Source organism: Anas acuta, chromosome Z, assembly GCF_963932015.1.
Source record: "Anas acuta chromosome Z, bAnaAcu1.1, whole genome shotgun sequence".
In the NCBI taxonomy this organism is placed as follows: domain Eukaryota; kingdom Metazoa; phylum Chordata; class Aves; order Anseriformes; family Anatidae; genus Anas; species Anas acuta.
This window is the reverse complement of record NC_089017.1, coordinates 55,839,631-55,857,888: the sequence shown is the minus strand read 5'-3', so window position 1 is coordinate 55,857,888 and position 18,258 is coordinate 55,839,631. Positions and strand designations below refer to the sequence as shown.

Below are 18,258 nucleotides of genomic sequence, written 5' to 3'. Positions count from 1 at the left end.
AAGACCAAAACATGCAAAAAGGGCACATGGTTCTTTGTGACCTCCTGGGCAGGGAATGTAACAGTTCATTCAGAAATAATGAATTTTATGACTTTGTTCAGTGCTCTTAAATCATTTTGATGTAACAACGTTATACAGCTTCTTCAATGAATGCACAGCAATCCTGCTGTAAGGTTACAGAAATCTTTTGGAAGGGAGCAATGTTAATAGACACGCTTAGCCAGCTCTGCAGGGGCAAAGCATCACTGAATTATATCTACCGCATCCAAGAACTTAATAAATGACAAAACTTTTTTCTTCGCTCTGTAGTGATTCTCTGTCACAGTTCCCTAATAACACTGAAAAAAATAATCAAAAACAAAATTAAGGGTAATTTCTTCATGAATTTCATTTTGCATGATATTGTAAAGTTCACAGTCAAGATGCTTTTAACTCTTGTTCCCCAGGGCTACAAAGGCAGTTTCCCAAGTAGCTCTTGGGAATGATTTCCATGCTGAAGTAGCCCTGGAAGTTTCTTCTAAGCAGACACAAATCTTGAACAACTGAAGAAGGGACTAGGGAAAAAAGAATTTTCCTGACATTATACCAGTTAGATGCCCAGTCACCTGCAATTTGCATCTTATTTTTTTTTCCCTGCTTCCTACCAAGGCAGATAAATAGATTAGATTGTAAAAGAGCAATGTGGTGACACAAAATCTAATGGAATTCTCACTGCAGGTCCTGCCTGCAGTCTTGCCTTACAACACTTAATTTCCAGATAAGTAATTCCACATTTGTTCTCAGAGGTACTTGCAAACACATATTTTGGGCCTATTAATCACAGCCCAAGATGTCGAAAATGCTAGCTCTAGATCATACAGCAGGATGGCTTATGTTCCTGTTTCATATTGATAAGTATTTCTATATTATCTCTCTATATTTGTATTTCTATATTATATATATATATATATATGTTTCTACTGTAGGTAGCTTACATATCAAAAGCTTCTGCAGTAGGCTAAATATTTTCCAGATTTATGGATGTATATCTTCTTAAGAAAGTACTTGGAATTTTGTTCTTTCTGGTCAGCACTCCAAGGGTGCAGCAAACAGCACTAAGCAGGATGTATATACATGCATGCATGTATGTATGCATGCATGCATGTACGTAGGAAGGAAGGAAGGAAGGAAGGGAGAGATTTTGGGAAATCTGTGTACATTCTCAGCAGTTCTGTCTGTGCAGAGTTTTCAGTCAACCTCATATTTTTTTTGTCTCTTTGCAGACACTGGTGAAATCATTTTCAAGTTTTCCACCTACATCAGTTATCTTAAATAAAGAGTTTCCATACCACCACATGGACATTGTTCTGGAAAGTCTGCAATGCCCCTGTAAGCTATGGATTTTACTGCACACTTTCACAGCCAAAACAGAAACTATGTCCAGAGACTTGCCTTAAGTTTACGCCGGGCATTGAATTCTTGAAGTTTCTTTTGTGCATTGTCCATATGTGCAAAATTTGCTGCCTTTCCTGTCACCCATGGGTGCTGCAAAGCCTGTAGAGTTGTGAGGCGTTTCTTGGGGTCTAAAACAATTAACTTTTTAACCTGCATCACAAAGATAAAATGCACAAGACTGTTAACCTTATTCCATGTGCAGAATTGGACCATGCAGTCATATCAAAAATCAAGTGTTTCATTCAGTCACTGCATATCCTTGTGTAAATGTGAAGTGGAGAGTACCGTGTAAGCATTTCTCTCTTAGTCCACTCTGAAACTAATGCTACCTATGCCACTGTTTTTGCTGTTGTGATAAGGAGAATTGCACCTCTCCAAACACAAGAGTGGGAAATTTTGGAAACATAGCACTGCAGACATACCCCTGGATCAAATTTACTTTATCCAGTATTTTATTGGATAAACAAATACAGCACAAATAGGCCTTACATTTATATACCTACTGAGAAAGTGTGAGAAAGTGTTTAAATAGACAGAAAAAAAGCTGTCGGCAAAATGAGGGGGGGGGGGGGGAAGGGATGACACATCACTTTTTATCATCTTTTTGTATTCGTCTTCTGAAGTTCTGACAGTTCTGACTTGAGAACTGCACAGGACATAGGGTCTGTTTCTACATTCCCTGAAGGTGGATGCCCTGGAAAACCAGAACAATGAAACATCTCAAGAGCGAGAGAGAAAGCCAGGCATAGATGAATGCAGTTTTGATCACCAACAATCTGTGGCTTTGTTCACAGATGGACCTCAATATCCATGGTTTTGAGTGCTTAGTAACTTGTAAAATTACAGCAGTGGGCTACCAGGGGATATTTTACAGCACCATAATTAAACAGTGATAAGAAGAAAAGCAAGGAGCCACATAAGCAATTAATTAACCACTTGTTCTTCCCCTCACCCCACCCTAAAATGCACTCTATTTTCCAGTGTAAGTGAAAGTAATAAAATATACATTAGCAAAGGTATTGCACTCTTGTTTTTGTTTTACTTACTAAATCCTTGGCATTCAGAGACACATCATCCCACCAGGGGGACACAAAGTCATATTCACAGTTCAGGATTCTCTTAAACATGTACTGATCTCCCCTTTCGTCATAAAATGGTTCAAAGCCACAGAGTCTGCAAGGATAAAAGAAAGAGAAGTTCATCAAGCATTACTTGGCCTCAGTTCCTGGTACTTCATGGTCTGTATGCTGCTTTGGAAAACAGACCTGGATGTGCACATGAACTTTGCACACAACTTCTATGACAGAGCAAACCAAAGTGTGGTTGTAATAGCTCACGAATACTGGTAATGGCTGGTCAAAGTGATTATTTTCCATTGTCACATACCTGTGATTGGAACTATTAATACAGGAGCGTAATGCAACGGCAGCCATAAAATGTCAGACCATTCATTAAGTATTCCAGCCTCTGACTAGCTAAAATCAGACATCTAGGGAGGAGCAGAAAAACTGTGATTCATGGCTCTCAGACTTCTTTAGCTGAAATTGATGTGTTTGTACCAAATACACTTCCTTGGATCTTTCATCTGATCTTTTCCCGTCACTTTCTGAACTGCTGTAAAATTGCTGCACCCACATCTTGCGGACGGGTGCACCAGGGCCAGCTGCACACCCTGGTGGGAGTCTACTTCTGGAGCTTTCATTCAGCGAGCCCTGTGATTGTTCTGGAGGAAAACTGCAAACAGCTGATCATGACAATTAGTCATTGCTCAGCCTGAAGCCTTTGCTCTTTCCTGCCCTCTTCTGTAGATATTCTCCAGCTCTGAGTCTTTTTGAAGTGGGTGCGAATGCTAGTCAGCATGGGCACACTGTGGCCTTGCCTATTAAAAAACTTTTGAATGCTTTTGATTTTAATCTCCGTTACTTTCCTAGCAACTCCTGACCTTAGACCCACTTGTTTGGAATGTTTACAAGCAGAGAGTTAACACGTTCAGAGAGCAATTATCAGAATCCCTCTATGTGCTCCCTGAGAAAACAGAATTAGCCTTCATTTTGCCTGTGAAGATAGAAGCTTTTCTATGTCAAGTCAGCACTGTTTTTTGATTATGTTCATCGCTGTACGTTCTTTCATCCTATCACCTAGGCACTCAGTAACACAAAATCCTTTAGCAGCTTTTCATCAGCAGCTTTCATCTTTACCTGGGTAACCTAAGTATTATCAGGAAGTTTGGTAACCTCACTAATGAATGTATTTATGAATATATAGAATAATACAGATCCCGACAGATCCACATTGCTGACCCTGGGGAAGGCAAACTAATAGAAGTGGTTCTACTTATATAATGTCATTTTTGCACTTCACTGCACTTTAATCATGTTTGCACACATAATCTGATGTTTTAAAGTGCATTTCTTAATCAACCAGTAAGTGTTTTCTGAGCTACAAAAAAGCTATATCTTCTACTAGCCTATCTTCTACTCTGTCTCCAGAAAACGCAACAAGCAACATGAGGATGATAGCAAACTGAAAAGAACAAGATGACAACAAATCTAGTAAACGTAACCTTGCATGTTAACTTCTTCTTATATTTTAAAGTCAGTCAGTGTGCTTACATTCCTGAAAAAGGAGACAGCTGTTCAAGCAACAAATGTTTTTTAGAGAGTGGTGTGCAGCCAGAACAGCTGCATCACTGGACTGCTGCAGAGGAAAAATCCTGCCCTGTGAGCACATTCCAGGTGCACTATTTATCTCCAAGTCTGGCAGAGATGGATTATAATATGAGGATCCAGCCTACAAATACTGCACTTTGGTAGGTAAGAGCCAGTCATGGTTACCCTGCCCCTTTCCCCCCCTTTGACTCCCAGCACCATTTGTGAGCTTGTTCCAGGTCAGCTCCTTTCCCCAGGGAGCACCTCTGATGAGCCGAGTCCTTGGGCCACAACTGTTTCAGCCAAAATTAGCCTCTGGTTACCAGGTAACTGATTACATGCAGTGAGACCATGCTCAAGGCTTGCTCTCACTGTGCTGGATGCCTTCTAAGTGATTCTCTATTTACACTTAAAAATATTTTCATCATTACTCACTACTATTAGCTACTGTTGTCTTACTAACAATCACTATAGATACACTTTTACCCTCCAAAAACTTCCATTTCAGCAGACAGACTTTTCACTACATGTCCTGTTAGACCAGTAAAACTATAGGTGCAATTTCAAATTAGATAAATTAAACTATGTTAAAACCCAGCATGGCTGCTCTTGATTTCATTTAAAATAGCATTATGTTGATTCATTTTAAATCATTTACTAAATAAATAAAAAAATTTCAATGTAATCAGGTTAAAAATTAGTTACACACTACCAGACAGTGCTTTTTGCACTTTTAAATCCATTGTTAAAAAATACTTTTAATTAAATCCATGCAATTTTGACTACAGGTGAAACCTACATATTTGTTGACTGCTATCTGCTTCTTGAATGAGCAGTAGTATTTCTAACCTGTTGCAAGAATACAAAAGGACTGCTCCTCTACGCTATTAAAAGTGTGGCTTCCCTGGAGTTATGACAGTTAACATCAGGAATTATTTTTTCTGTCAATTAACATCAGGAATTATTTTTTCTGTCAAGTATGTGTCAAAGTTTTTTAGTCACCTGGTAAGTCAGCTTTGTATTAGTGAGAAGACAAAGTTTTATATGCACGTCTTCTGTAGCATGGTAGTTAACTCTTACATATGTTCTGTTGGGAGGGGAGGCATATTCAACAAGACATTTTTGGATTGAACATATCTGCATCCCATCTGCTGGAATATGAGGATGCAACATTGCAACATGCAACACTGTGCTTTAGGCTGCAGGATTAATGAATTAGTTGCTGTTCAGGTGCCTGCCTGTCTGGTCTCAGCTTCTAACCTATTAGAAAAGTTGACCTGCAAAGCTTTGCATTCACTGGCTAAATGGAAGAGACAGTCAGATGCAACAGACTGGTACCCTTTTTTTGTCTGGCTTGTTCCTGTAGGTCAAATGGGGTTTCAATGGTTCAGGATGAGAAGAAGACCAGGAAGAGGAAGCACAGCAGGAGCTCACATGCTTGTTTACACCAGTGCAGAGATTTAATGGCTTGGGAGCATGTCCTGAACAACTGGAAGATTTAGAAAGGCTGCACATAGCAAATACCACTTCATATATTAAAATAGGAATTTGCTATATGTTCTCAGTTGGTGCTTGACTACACTTGAAAGCAAGTTCTGCTTAAAGAAAGCTCTCAACTTCAAGCAGAAAAGCTATTCATCAATTGCTCAATAGGTAGGCAAGCCTATGCCTTAATTCATGCATCCTTGTAAAGGGACAACAAAAGGCACCTCTCCTTATCTCAGTGACAGCCCTGTGGCAAACCTCAACTCTCTCCATCTCTCTCGTGTGGGAATTAGAGCTGATGAGAAATGATTGCCTGCACAAGTGACCCACCCTCCTACCAAACTCAGCCTTGGAATTGTACACAAATGAACTATATGAGCTGAAATAAAAGTTTAAGTGGGATGGTATCCAAGCTGGCATTATCAGGACACTGGGTGTAAGAGCAGGCAATGTTTGAGACATGATCTACAGACTTGAACCATGCCCTGAGACAAAGATTCACATTTTTAAAGGAACAGTTAAAACAATTGCAACAAAACCGTGAAAAGAATGGAAAGCATGGCCTCCAAAACTCATCATTATTAGAAACATGTATTTTCTGGCATATTGTAGGAATAATGAATCCAATTATTCCTACAGGGACACAAAAGGAGATCAATGAATTATCTGAAGCTGATGTACAGAAGATTTCTGGTATTCCCATCGGAGTGTTTATATACCATTGCAAGTACCTTTACTATAAACCCTAAAAAATGTAATTGTGTCTTTCCAAAATATAGAAACAAAATATTTGTACTATTACGTGCTATACTTGCTGGACAGATAGTGAATTTTAGAAGGAGAAAAAAAATAAGCCTAAATATAGAAAACATTCTGTATTTTTAATGTATATCTGCAAAATTCTGCTTTCTTTCTACTAAAGGCATCCCACAAGTATCATATACAACAAGCCAGTTTAGCATCCATGTTGGCAAGGGAATAAACGAAGTTATTTATTCTCCCATAAAGAGAAGTGTCAGTACAATGGACACGATTTTCCCTTCTCAAAACTCTTTCTTTGAAAAATTCCATTGATGCCATAAAATAATTGCAATGCTTGCCAACTGAATTAGGACTAGCCATATTAAAATGCAGCAGTAAGTGCTTATCTTTAGACACAACTCTTTGAAATGGTCTACAGCTGAAATTTCAGCTCTTTAGATATGGCCTGCATTGCTCACAGCCCTTTACCAGCTGAATCTCTGGATATTTTGTAAGAGGTGGAACACTTTTTTTTCATCATTATCGTTTTACCAATCAGACTGATCTGAAGACAAGGTCCAGGGCTGTCCCCTGCCTCCTGGCTGTGGTGGGGCTGAGCCTGAGACTGCAGAACTAAGTCTGCAGCCAAAAGCTGCTGCAGCATACGTGGCTGACACAGAGGAACATGTTTTCGGCAATATTCAGAGGCACTGCAAAACTATTGCATGCACCTTAGCTTCTCTTTGCCCAGTCTGAAATTGAGGTGTTACTTAGAATAATGGTACATTTTGTAGTTTCTGTGAAAGAGGAAAGAATGTACAACACTTACTGACTTCTTTTTTTTTTTCTTTGCTTTCGTCATCTTCACTGCAGTTCATTCACATTAACAGCATGGTTCTGTGCAGACCTTGCTGATATTCATGATGAAGTGTTACATTCATCAAATACATCACCTGTGTATTTTGCCACGCTCCTTTAGCTTTTGACTTCCTTAAACAACATTAGGAACATCACAACTCAAGTTCAGCATCTTTTTGTTTTCCAATAGCATATTCCATACATAATGCCATAAAAAATGCAGTTGCTGTATTTTAAACCAAAGGAACCAGCTACATACCACCCCACGGCACTGCCTGCACTTACAGGATGTAGGTGATAATCCCCAGAGACCACATGTCCACCTCAGGGCCATAGGCACATCCTCGTAGTATCTCTGGTGCTGCAGACGATAAAAGTGTTGTCAACAAGATGAAACTTGAATGCAGAAATAACAGTTAAAAAAGTCGACATAAACTATGTGCATGCTTACAGGAATCTTTGAAAGAGATCGTCCTTATGATTATGATTAACATGATAATTTTTAGGGCCTGCTCCTTAAAGCCCTTAATTAGACAAGTGATTCCTTCCACTGAGTATAAAGCAACAGAAGTGATGTCCAAGCACGGGAAGAATAAAGTGCAAAGTGACACAGTGAGGTAAACTTTGGTGTCAGATGGCTTTTTAGGTTAGATTTGCACAAGTAAAAGGGATAGCCACATCAGCACTGGAGATACAGTGTGGCAAAGGAGGTGGCATTCTAACTTTGGTATTTGGTTTACTTTGTAGTTTATTGGGGCTTTATTTTTGGTATTTTAATTGTATGAATATATCTAATGCTGATGTGTAACACGGTAGGCATATTTTATTCCAACCCACTGTTCTGACTACATCTGGATTTTCCTTTTTTTTTTTTTTTTTTCTTAACTGTAGTCCTATGCTTTAGTTTGGTTTGTAAACTCCACTGCATTACAAGGAAATTGAGGACTGCATCCCTCCGTCTGCAGCTGAGGAACTGCAGGTCCTACTGCCTCAGAAATGGGTCTTTTCTTAGCTCCCAGCTCCTCAGCTACCCGAGGAAAGACAAGACCAGTTTAGGCAATTGCTGCTTCTGCAGGGCAGAGAAGGTGGAAAGAAATGGTGCTCTTGGGGGACTCTAGCTCTAAAATGGTAGAGTCAACCTTTGTCTGAGTAGCTTGACAATCAGACCTTGAGGAAAGCTGAGCAGCCTGGCTCACCCTGCAGGCAGTAGCTGCTGCTGCCATGTGTGACCAAAAATGTGCACTTCTGCACACTGAAACTGTGATGTGCCCACCCCGAGCACCTCATGTCCCCAGGCTCTCAGCTCCAAGCAAGTTTTGCCATATAGTACTTTCACACCTGGGAAACTTTCCCTGCCTCTTCATTCTTCTGTCAGGTCAGTTGGTGAGCAGGTGAGTTTTTGAGGAGGGATACCAGGTCCCAATGGGTTTGAACTCAGATCAACCTGTAACTAACAGAACAGCCTAGAGGCAAGGCAACCAATGACCTTAGAGAAAGACATGCAGATTGTCCAAGAAAAGAGGTGTCACTCAGTGTTCCCTCTGTCATTTTTGCTAATGCCAGATGGCGTGCTATGAACTAGACAGGATGTTTTTTCTTTTTGATGGCTGATACGTTTTTTCTAAAGCAAACAACATTTTTGGGGATGACTTGCTTCAGATAAGAGCAGAAGAAGCTGTTAGCCCTTTTTTTCCACTTTCCTCCTCTTTCCACCGTAAAATGGCCACAAAGACACCAACACCCTCACCCCATCCATCCATCCATCCATCCATCCATCCATCCATCCATCCGTCCGTCCGTCCATCCATCCATCCATCCATCCATCCGGGTCTGCCCTGATGTCTAGACTGTGATTACACAGTTGTATGCTTGTTTGTGTACTTTCAAAAGTTTGCTTTTGGCAAATGAATTGCACTGAGGTGTTGTTAATTTAGATGTTGGCTGTAACAGACTGATCATGAATCACTGCACTGCATTGCCTTGTTTTCCTGTGCTACTGTAAGCAACCACCTATGCCTCTCTTGTTAAGTTCATTCAAAGGACAATGTCTCAACAGGCTAAGTTCCTTGTTACCATCTTTCTTTCAGTCTTCTGCATCCCTTTGCTTGTTGCAGGGACTATGGACTGCTAAGTCTTGATGCCAAAGTATCCTCACTCCAACTGTGTATTTTCCTTGCTGTGTCCTTCCTGGAGAAGTTGCTGATAGTAGGGTGGGCAGGATGTGGGAGTTGGCAGCCTGTGGCTATCAATTATTCATAGTTTAATTTGGCGTTTCAACAGTATCACACCTGGGTTTCCTCCATTTGTGGAAAGTAATGCTTTATTACTACCTTCCAAGCACCAGGAATTCTGCAGGGTTGGTTAACTCAGGTCATGAAGCAGTGATTGCAGGTCTGTGTCTGCAGGCACAAAGCTCCTTTCACCACTCCTCAACACAGCCATTCAGCCTCAACCCTCACACCAAACCATCACTACTCTGAGGGCTCTTATGTGTGAAAAAGCCTTATCATAATATTTTAATAGTATATAAAAATAGGCATAATAAGGGCTAAATGTTATCTATAATTTTATGGCATTTGTAACATAACAGCCATGAGAGAAGACAAGACCATTAATAGTCAATATTCAAAGTACAGTCTGATGAAGCTAAGCGGATAGGAACCCAGCGCTACTCCAAATCATTCTTGGCCACTGTGTGTGCTAGACAGAGAAAGATACAACAAGCTAATGGGCATGTCACCTGAACTGCACTATCAGCTGGGCTACAAGCTCAATAATCTTATCGTCTTCTCCCATGTTCTCTTTCCTTTGCTTCTACAGTTAAAAAGGCAAATGTCAGATTTCTAGTTTCCATATGGCTTGGCTCAGCTCTGTCCAACACTACCTGAGAGGCTTACAGCCCAGCACACTGCTAGGAAGTTGCAACCTCTCGTATGAGCCCTTTCAGGGCTGGAAGTACATGAAGGACACCAGAAATACATTTCTCCACAGGATTACAGTGGCTGCTGGGGGTGAGCATCCACCATGCCAAGCCTAGGAAGCTTGCCTCGGGGTAAACAAGATCACCAACTTCCTTGGCCACCAGCTTCTTTCCTCACGCAGAAGTGCCTTGCAGTGAAGGGTGAGCAGACTGCAGAGGCAGCTGCAATCCTCTTTTACATAGGGTCTCCTTCTTTTTCATGTTCTGGCAGTGCAGGATCCAGTTCTGCTGCATTTGGTGGCCCCAAGAGTCCAGGCAAGCTTCTCCTCTCTTCTCCACCAGAAGTGCAGCTGTGCATAAAGATGCTGAACTGGGGGCCCAGCAGGGTGCACAGGATGCACTGCCGAAAGCTGCTGGACAGTCTGCAAGGCTCCTTTCAGCACTGATACTACACCCATAGTCCTCTGTTATATGGGTCCCAATCCAGCATGGACCAGAATATTCCAAGTAAAGCGTGCATTTAAAACCATGTGTTTACTTAAATGCTTTGGATTTAGGGAGTTAAATTATGAGCATGCTATAAAGAATACTTTGATTTCCTCTGTGTTAAGAAAGTATTATTTTAAGATAAATTCACTAAAGTTAATATTCAAATATTTGTAATTTCTATACATTTTTAAAGTTTTCCATTAAGCCTTCCATACCCCAAATTTCTGCTGATGCCTCTCCAGTATTATTTTTGTAATTTCAGTATTTTTATGATGTTTGGACTTATTGCCAGGCAAATAATGGACTTGCACCAAAACATATGTTTTGATTAAGCTTAGTAGATTTGATTAAGGTGGACAATATGAATACCTCTCCTTTGAAGGCAGGCTGGAAAGAAAAAATGTAACATCCTCACATTAAATCCATCATTATGTAAATAACAAAGCAACATACCACAGTACCCTGGAGTTCCGCAAACTGTCTTCATGGTCACCTGATCTTCCACAATTTTGGAAAGTCCAAAATCAGCTGTTAAGATTTTTTATAAATGTTAGCATTTTCATTTCCTTGTAAAATCACTTTTCTCACATTTTATATGTAGTTAAATGAACAGTACTGTCATTTCCAGAGATGAGGGCCAAATTAAGGAATCTACCCAGACTGCAATCCAGAACTAAAATTTGTCTGTACAAATGGGTTTTCCTGGCTCCTGACTGACCCAAATTTAACTTGTGTATCCTGAAGACTGCATACACCCAATGCAATGAGATGCTTGAGGGCACACAATCAGTGATACAGAAATGCATTTTAAAAAGCTGTACCTTTGTCTCACTTCAATTTTATCTAATTTGCCACTCACTGGTATGGTAGCAATGCTGGGCACAGTTTGGCCTCTGGGGAAGAAGAAGGAAGGTGAGCTGAGAATGGAGGTGAGGGCATCCCTAGTAGTGCTCCTCTTTGGGTGAATGCTATAGAAGCCCTTACACCACTCTGGCCATCACACCAAGGCTGCATTAAACTATTACATCATCAGAGCCTTTCCAGGAAAGATAAGAACGAGGACAGAATGTAAATCAGGATACTACGATCCGGAGATGCAAGACTTTCCTAGAAATGTGTATGAAAGTGCTTGCAAATAGTTCTTGGAAATCTGGATGCTTGAAACCCGTGATGAACATGGCAACACTTTCACTCCTTGCTTCCTTCACTTCCTCACTTCACGTGCTCCCTGTCAAGGCAGCATGAGGCGGTATTTCTAAACTGATTGCAGTTCAGGAGCACAGCGCACGTGGAGTATCACCTGCTGGGTGCATGGCAGAGCTCTGTTTCTTTAAGAAGAAGAGAGCAGAAGGCTCAGGGTTTTTGTTGTTTTTCTTTTAGTATGTACAAATCAGTCCTTTTCCTGCTTAACACATCTGAACTGCCACAGCCCACTTTCCACCAGGGGGTAATTCACTGCTCTGTATGACCTTGCCCAGCAGCTGCCCATGGCTGAACACAGCAGAGCACAACAGAACACAACACAACACAAAACAGTACAGCACAGCATAGTACAACACAACACCACATCACACTACACCAGCAGGCTTCTTCAGAGTTCCTCTTCGCTCCAACAAGAGCTGGGCATACCTAGCTTTGAAGGTCAGGCTCTAGGCAAGTGGCTGCTGCTCACGAGGGCATTGGCTTAACACACCCCCAGCTCAGGAGAGCCTGACATCACCTCCATCTCCTCACCCCTCAATGAATCTTTTCCTTTAAAATACTAGTTTAACAGAACAGAGACAGAGAAGTACGTCTGTACGCTAATCTCATGATCCATCTTGTTCCTCCCACACTCTTTACCATCTGCCACTTTCTGTACGGTTTTAGCTGTAAATTTCCCAGGACAAGAGGCTAGCTTTGTGTTTGTTTTTAAAATACCATGCACAACCATGCTGCTGAAGAAGAAATATGCCATGCATCTGAGTATTAGCGTTAGATTGGAATAAAGTAACAGTGAGAAGTATATATAGTTAACACATACTACTGGTACAAAGGAATTAGGGAAGCAACTATTTGATGGTGCTTACCTATTTTCAGTGGTGCATCTGGTGCTGGTGTTGCATAGAGTAGATTTTCTGGCTTCAAGTCACGGTGCACAATCCCATTTGCATGCAGGTACTATAAAGAGAGAATGTCAAAACATTTACCACAGTGTAAGATTACAGTCAAGAACAAGTTAACAACTTCCTAATAATCGATAGCAGCAGTTCATTGACTGCTACCTATGTGACACAAAGTCAGCTAACTAACTTTCATCAGCTTTTTTATGCAAACTTGCTCAGCACGGAACCCTTAGATACACATCGAGATCTGGATAGGAAAATGAAAATTGGGAAGGCAAAGATGGCATCATGTCCATTTGAGAAGAAAAGCTTCTCAGAAAATGTTGCTGACTTTTTAATAGTGGTAACTCCTAGAAAGTAATCTAATAGATGCTGAGATACAGAAGTCTGCCTCAGAGAAAGGCAGCTTCTGCATATTACAACATTCTAAGAGATAATCAAAAAATAGTCATATAACTATTAAACTACATGTATTATCCAGCTGTCTTGGTGAAGCTTGTACAGTACGTGTGAACTCACTCTTCACTAAACTCCTGTATAGATGTTGTCCTTGCCTTGCCATAACAGAAGGAAGCACTTCTGGCATATACATGGGAACTTTTTACATTGCTAGGGATGAACAATGAAAAAAGGCATAAAAATGATAAACTAGTGAAACAAATTCTGTATTTCTTGATTTTCTTTCTTTTCTTAGTTTCTGTCTCCAGCTGAAGTCTCTAAAACCTTGGAAATACGATGCTTAAGGGAAAAATCAGAGTATCTATCTTATTTGAAAACTTCCTGGTCTACAATTTAGTAGAACCTCTCAGATATGTTTTGACTACTGAAACAAAAACAAAAACAAAAACAAAAACAAATATAGTGTGTGCACTACTACGCAGCAAATAGCAAATTGTTGAACATTTGTTTGGAAAGTACAGTTACAGTGTTCGCTTGAGTTAGCATCTGAGATGAACTGTGCATCAAAAGTTTGCAAAGTTGCCAGTGATTAAATAACATTGAGTATGAATGTAAAGCTCTTTCCATAAGCATCCTTTTACTGACATTGAATGCTTTGTAGGAGTGTTTCTTACAGTGCAATAAATATATTTTGTTGACTTCCTCTAAAATCATAAAGTATCAATATTTATCATGATGTTGCTAGTGGAGATAGGCCAAATACTATAATCTAATTTATTTCACAGCGAAATCTAAGTGCTTGTCCCACCTGTGTTTTCTACAATGAGATGGCTAATTAGTTATATTGCACTCTGCTACATCGTTTATTGTGGTCATATCTGCATGGATGCACATAATCACATCTAACCTGGATAAAAATACATATTTATCTTCCAGTGAAGACATAACTGCAACTTAAGAGGCTACCACAGTTTATACCACTAATGTGTCTGACATGCAGAGGTAGTAGAAACAGGTAGTGCCCTCCACTGCAGTGGACAGAAAGGTTTCTGAACTGATCTGTATTCACACACTGCAAATCAGTTTAGTTGAAGCTGTAGGAGAGAGAAGGAACAGATATCTTGCAACCACTCAGTGGAAAGCAGACACTTCCAGCTCTTTCACATGGAAAAGTTTAGAACAAATTTGTGCAGAGAAATGATCCAGCCAAGTTTGCAGAACGTTTTTTAGCAGGTCATTTTTTACACATGCCTGTAACTTAAAAACATTTTATGGTTTGAGGCTGAAAATATCAAAATTTTCTTCTCTTCTAAAAAGTCCATTTTTGTGAGAGTGAAATTTGGGAAAAGCAGTGGAAAAGCTGTTCAACTTTTCCTGTGTTAAGTCATAAAGTGAGCCAGGCTCACAGGACTCCTTCTCACATACTTCAAGAACTGTAAACAACTATGCCTGCTAACTGCGTTTGCATTTCATGACTTATTGATTTCTTGACAGATTTGTACTGAATTTGCAGCATGAAATCCTTTTCATTATACATCTGTAAGATCCATAAGGAAAATCACCTCCTCTATCCAGCCCACCATATAAAGAAAACTCACAGGATGCAGGTGGGAGTGCAACAGATGTGTGAATTCCCTCAATGACCTAATCAATGTCTTGCTACATTCATTGCCCTCTCTATCCCCTCCACCACACCTCACCTTATCTCCCAACATCTCCTACACCCCTCCCCACCCCACCCCCACTAATACCCTCACCTCCTCTGCCCTCTCCATGTGGAAATGTAGATCCTTTCATGTTTGCTACAATCCCTGATCTCAGTCCCCTCTGTTTTGTCCTCTCTCTTCCGTGGTTTCTTTTGCTTGACTGGGCACAGGATGAGGTGCTCAGACTAGCCAAGACCCACAGGTATGCTGGCTCACCAGCCTGCCGCTGTCTCTCAGTTACTGGCAGAAGTACTGCATACAGCTGGGGCTCCCTCAAACTGCCAAGTCGTATGTTTAACAGACATCTTGTTGGCATCTTTTGTCTTTCAGACCTTGCCTTCTGTCAAATTTTATTGACATGAGCCTATAGAGTCAACAGTTACATTGTAAACCTATGGAAAAAGGGACAAATGGACAGCAATAACAACAAAAACAACAACACAGTATTTTCACTGATGAAGAAAGCCCATTCTTCAACAACACAAAAGTATCAGCTGTCCTTATGGAGGTGAGCAGTTTCTCACTGGAGTTCTTTAAAATGTGCCTGTCTCCCAACAGCCTTGTTACTGGAGGTTTCCAGACCAGGCAGTGGCCTTACTTTTCCCCTTTCTGTTTGTGTGCAAAGAACAAAAAAGATGATGAGGAAATGAGAAGACAAGATTTATGAGGAGAAGTTGAGGGAACTGAGGTAGTTTAGACTGGAGAAAAGGAGGTTAAGGAGAAATCTCATCCCTCCCTATAACCACCTGAAAGAAGGCTGAAGCAAGGAGGATGTCTGTCTTTTTTCTTCTTTGACAACTGATAAAAGGGGAGGAAATGGTCTCAAATTGTTTCAGGAGGGGTTTAAATTGGATGTTAGGAAGAATTTCTTCACAGAGAGGGTGGTCAGGCTCCTCAGGGAGGTGGTACATTCCCTATCCATTTAGGTATTGAAGAGATGCATCCAATCATCAACCTGACCTTTACCAAACCTAATCAACCCTGGGCTTTGTTTGCTAGTTTTCACCAGTCCCAATAGGCAAAGTGAAGAGAGCATAGCCACCAACTCTGCAGCATCACATAACACAGTGGCTCCTGGTATTGATGACTTGGTAATTACATTGCCTTTGATGAAAGCGAACAGTATTCTGAGCTTTATTGTTAGAAATTTTTACTGATTTTTTTTTTTTAATTGTCTAATTAGAAATTGATTTAGTTAAATTCGCATAATTTTCATTGTATAGCACCTCTTTCAATTTATATATGCTTTATTTTGGTTTCTCTTCACTTTACTTCTTACATATTGTTTTTAATGAATAGAAGTTTCCTTCAGTGCCTCTGCAGCATAAGTTCAAAGACAATTGTTTCTGTCTCCCACTTCAGAGTACAGCTTTGGGCATGACATACTCTCATACTAGAAGAATAGTTAACCCATGCTCTACTGCTTAAATGTTATGCCTCTCAATGGCTAAATAACTTGATTAAAAGTGAAGACCATGGCCTAAGTATCTAGTCAGAAGAGGTGATACTGACTCTCTTTATGATCTAAGCTTTGCTGAGTTACATAATTTTCCCTACCTGTAAAATGCAGATGAAACGTGAAAAACATTTGCATTCTATGGATAGATGAAGAGTTTTTAGCTGCAGAGCGCTGTACAACAATTTAGCATAGCATGCATGTAAAATGTGATTATAACATGAAGAGAGATTCCTTCAGTAGCTAAAAAAGTCCTGTATTCACTTTCTTCTGATTTTCAGTAGGTAATACACTAGAAGAAAATATGGGCATAGCAGTTGTCTGATTGCAGCTTTGCTTATTTGTGTTAGTGAAATAAGGTGGATACAGAAAATTTATTTTTACATCATAGTGTCATATTTCCATGGCAACATTACATGGGTACATTTAAATGTAAATCTGGTTATGTCCTGTAACATCTATGTATCAAATGTTATATTCACTGATAGAATAACAGCCTTTGGTCTGGCCTGATGAGATGTAGATGGAAGAGAGGCCACCACAGAATATCAGAGCAAGACCTGTGGAAGAAGCCTTGTGGAAGGAGTCTTCTCCATGTACGGTGATTTCATCAGACCAGCTGAGTTGGCCAGTGGCACAGGGAAGATTACTTATGCCTTCTCATGTACCTGTACCTGTTTCTCTCTCTTTCTTTTTTTTTATTTTTTTATTTTTTAACAGCAAAGACACTTGCAAGGCAGTACTGATTTTAAGGAACGTTCCTTATAAGGAATGGCTGTTCCACTTAGTGAAAGAAAATGAACAAGAAAAAAATAAAATGGAAACTAGAAACAACAGAGACCTGGAATGGTGTGTCAGTATATATTAAATGAGTGAATGTAAATGCAAATGAAATCAAATAAAGTAAAATACATAGTGACAAAACTATATTTGCTAAACACAGGGTCTTACACATCCTCTGAAGACAAGGAGATGTAAGTTGGCCAGGCAGGTGAACTGTATATGCTTCAGGCACACAGCAGGCTTCTGCTTTATCACTGTATAGCATCTCAGATAATCAGGGACAAATGTGTTCTAGCAAAATTGAGTGTGATAGTCTTACTACTCTTTGAAAAAACTTGAGGACAAACTCAGCAAAACACTAGTTGGGAACAGTACACAGAGACTTTTCTAAAAGAATCACCATTTTAAATAAAGGCAGCCTTCACCTTGGCCTGTATTCCCATGGCATACAACAGCAGCTCTTGACTGAACAATTGTCATGACTGTAATTGTGACTACAGAAGAAAGATTTTTTTTGCCTTTTTTCCTTTTCAGAAGCTTCTTTCTAACTGCTCCATGACAGTTTCCTTTTCTGTTTGTTTAATCCTTTAATAATTAAGATTCCTATCTAACTTTAAAGATTTTATGACAAAAGGATGAATGAAGACTGCTTAAAATTCTGGCCTTCTTTCGTAGTTTTATTTATGGTACCTATTACAGAGAACTGTAGAAAAGTAGGGCTGAAATCAACCTGAATCATCTACTCCTCTCCACGCTCCTAGACAGAATGAATTACATCTGCAACAGTTGTTTGTCCAATTTATACTTAAAGATCTCTGATACCAGTGACTCTGCAACCTCCCCGAGCAATTTATTTCAAGGCTGTGTCTTGACCTGTGACTTATCTGGATTGCAATGGGAGCAGATGAAGCACATTACTTTGCTTCTTACATACCATAAATGAAGAAGGCATATGTCTTCCTCCTCCCCCCCCCCCCAATTTTTTTCCTTTTTCTAAGTACACCTTTGTGTACTTAGCATGCACAAGATCAAGCTTCCCTCATAAGACTAAAAGATTTAGTCTTTTCTTACAGACCACCTTTTCTAGGTTCATGATCCTTCTTGTTGCTCTTCTCCAGGCTGTATTGACTTGCATCAATGTGTTCAAAATGTAAATATGTATTCCATTTGTGGCCTGACAAATTTTACAGGATGTATTCATAACAGTATTTGCCTTTTTCTGCAACATATCTGA

General features: G+C 40.0%; 1 protein-coding gene across 1 annotated transcript in view; it reads right to left on the bottom strand.

Annotated features, from left to right (window-relative positions):
- Window positions 1-18,258, bottom strand: part of CAMK4 (calcium/calmodulin dependent protein kinase IV) — a 163,897-nt gene that overhangs the window by 11,118 nt on the left and 134,521 nt on the right. The window contains exons 6-10 of the mRNA XM_068666747.1: window positions 12,645-12,735; window positions 11,029-11,103; window positions 7,452-7,527; window positions 2,481-2,607; window positions 1,432-1,584 (exon numbers count right to left, since the gene is read on the bottom strand). Coding sequence (XP_068522848.1) covers window positions 1,432-1,584; window positions 2,481-2,607; window positions 7,452-7,527; window positions 11,029-11,103; window positions 12,645-12,735 — 522 coding nt within the window. The remainder of the gene's footprint in view (window positions 1-1,431; window positions 1,585-2,480; window positions 2,608-7,451; window positions 7,528-11,028; window positions 11,104-12,644; window positions 12,736-18,258) is intronic.